Here is a 1,247-nt window from a genome sequence, read left to right as displayed (position 1 = left end):
TGGCTTGGCTTGGGAAGCCGGGAGGGAGCCACCCTGCAAGCCAGGAGGGCTTCGTGGAAGAGGGGGCCCAGTCTGCCCTTGTCCCCCCTCTGCCCCCAGCCTCCGCATCCAGCGTGGCTTGGCTTGGGAAGCCGGGAGGGAGCCACCCTGCAAGCCCGGAGGGCTTCCTGGAAGAGGAGGCCCAGGCTGCCCCTGTCCCCCCCCCCAGGAGGCGGGGCTGGCTGGAGCAGGGCCCCGGGGGGACCTAGGGAAGTTGCAAAAAAAAAAGTTGGGGGGCTTTTCAGCTGTCCGGATTGGGGGGGTGGGGCCCGTGCTGGCATTTGGCATGCAGGAGACACAGTGACAAGAGTGTGGGTCCCTCTCGTTCACCGCAAACCGCCCTTCCCGGGATGTCACAGCGCCGGCGAGCGGCGGGGGGGACCGTGGAGGCCAAGAGCTCCCGGGGAGGGGACAGGGTGAGGGCTCTTCCTGGGGGAGGCGGATGGGTCCCCTGAAAGTTCTGGTGGCTTCTGCAGGTGAACAGGCCGCTGACCATGAAGAAGGACGGAATCCAGACGAGGAACCGGAAAATGTCCAAATCCAAGAAGAGCAAGAAGGGGACAGAGTGTCTGGAGGATCTGACCAAGTGCATGCAGGACAAGCCGTCCCCCTTCAGCGCGGCCGCGCTGGCCGGACACATGGCCCCCGTGGGTCACCTCCCGCCCTTCAGCCACTCGGGACACCTCCTGCCCACCCCGACGCCCCTCCACCCTTCCCCCAGCCTCCCGTTCGGCCACCCGCACCCGTCCAGCATGGTGACCGCCATGGGCTAAAGGACAGCGTCCTGCTGGACAGACGGACGGACGGACGGACGGACGCTGGTGGCGCGAGGGCAGGTCCTCAGCAGCCCACCCTCTTCCCGAGGCCTCGCGATGCCACTCCCCTGTCCTCGGAGGCGGGCTGAGGGGATGTCGCTGTGACCATCTCCAGCTGGTGGCTCTGCGCCGGCCGCCGGCCAGGTGAGGCGTCCTCCGCGGACAGTTTGCAAAGCAAAAAGGGACAGCTTTATGCAGAGAACATTAGGGGTGCGGGGGACAGACAGAGGGAGGCGACCGTTCGGAGGGGGCAACAAGCGGCAGGCGAAGATGATTCACTTCGCTCTCGTTCCTAGCGAGGACCTAGCGAGCTGTCGCCAGCTGTCCTGGTTCTTCTTTGGGGGCCCCCGTTGGCCGGCGTGCGTGCCAGGGATCTGGGGAGGCGGGGGGGGG

At 66.9% G+C, this 1,247-nt stretch overlaps 1 protein-coding gene across 1 annotated transcript in view; it reads left to right on the top strand.

The window, feature by feature from the left end:
* Positions 1 to 812, top strand: part of GATA2 (GATA binding protein 2) — a 7,193-nt gene extending 6,381 nt beyond the window's left edge. The window contains exon 3 of the mRNA XM_012656010.1: positions 516 to 812. Within this exon, the coding sequence (XP_012511464.1) occupies positions 516 to 812 (297 nt within the window). The remainder of the gene's footprint in view (positions 1 to 515) is intronic.
* Positions 813 to 1,247: the final 435 nt, after the last annotated feature.

This window comes from Propithecus coquereli, unplaced genomic scaffold (assembly GCF_000956105.1).
Source record: "Propithecus coquereli isolate 6110/MARCELLA unplaced genomic scaffold, Pcoq_1.0 Scaffold498, whole genome shotgun sequence".
Taxonomy (NCBI): Eukaryota; Metazoa; Chordata; class Mammalia; order Primates; family Indriidae; genus Propithecus; species Propithecus coquereli.
The sequence above is the reverse complement of the archived record's forward strand: the minus strand, read 5'-3'. Positions and strand labels throughout refer to the sequence as shown.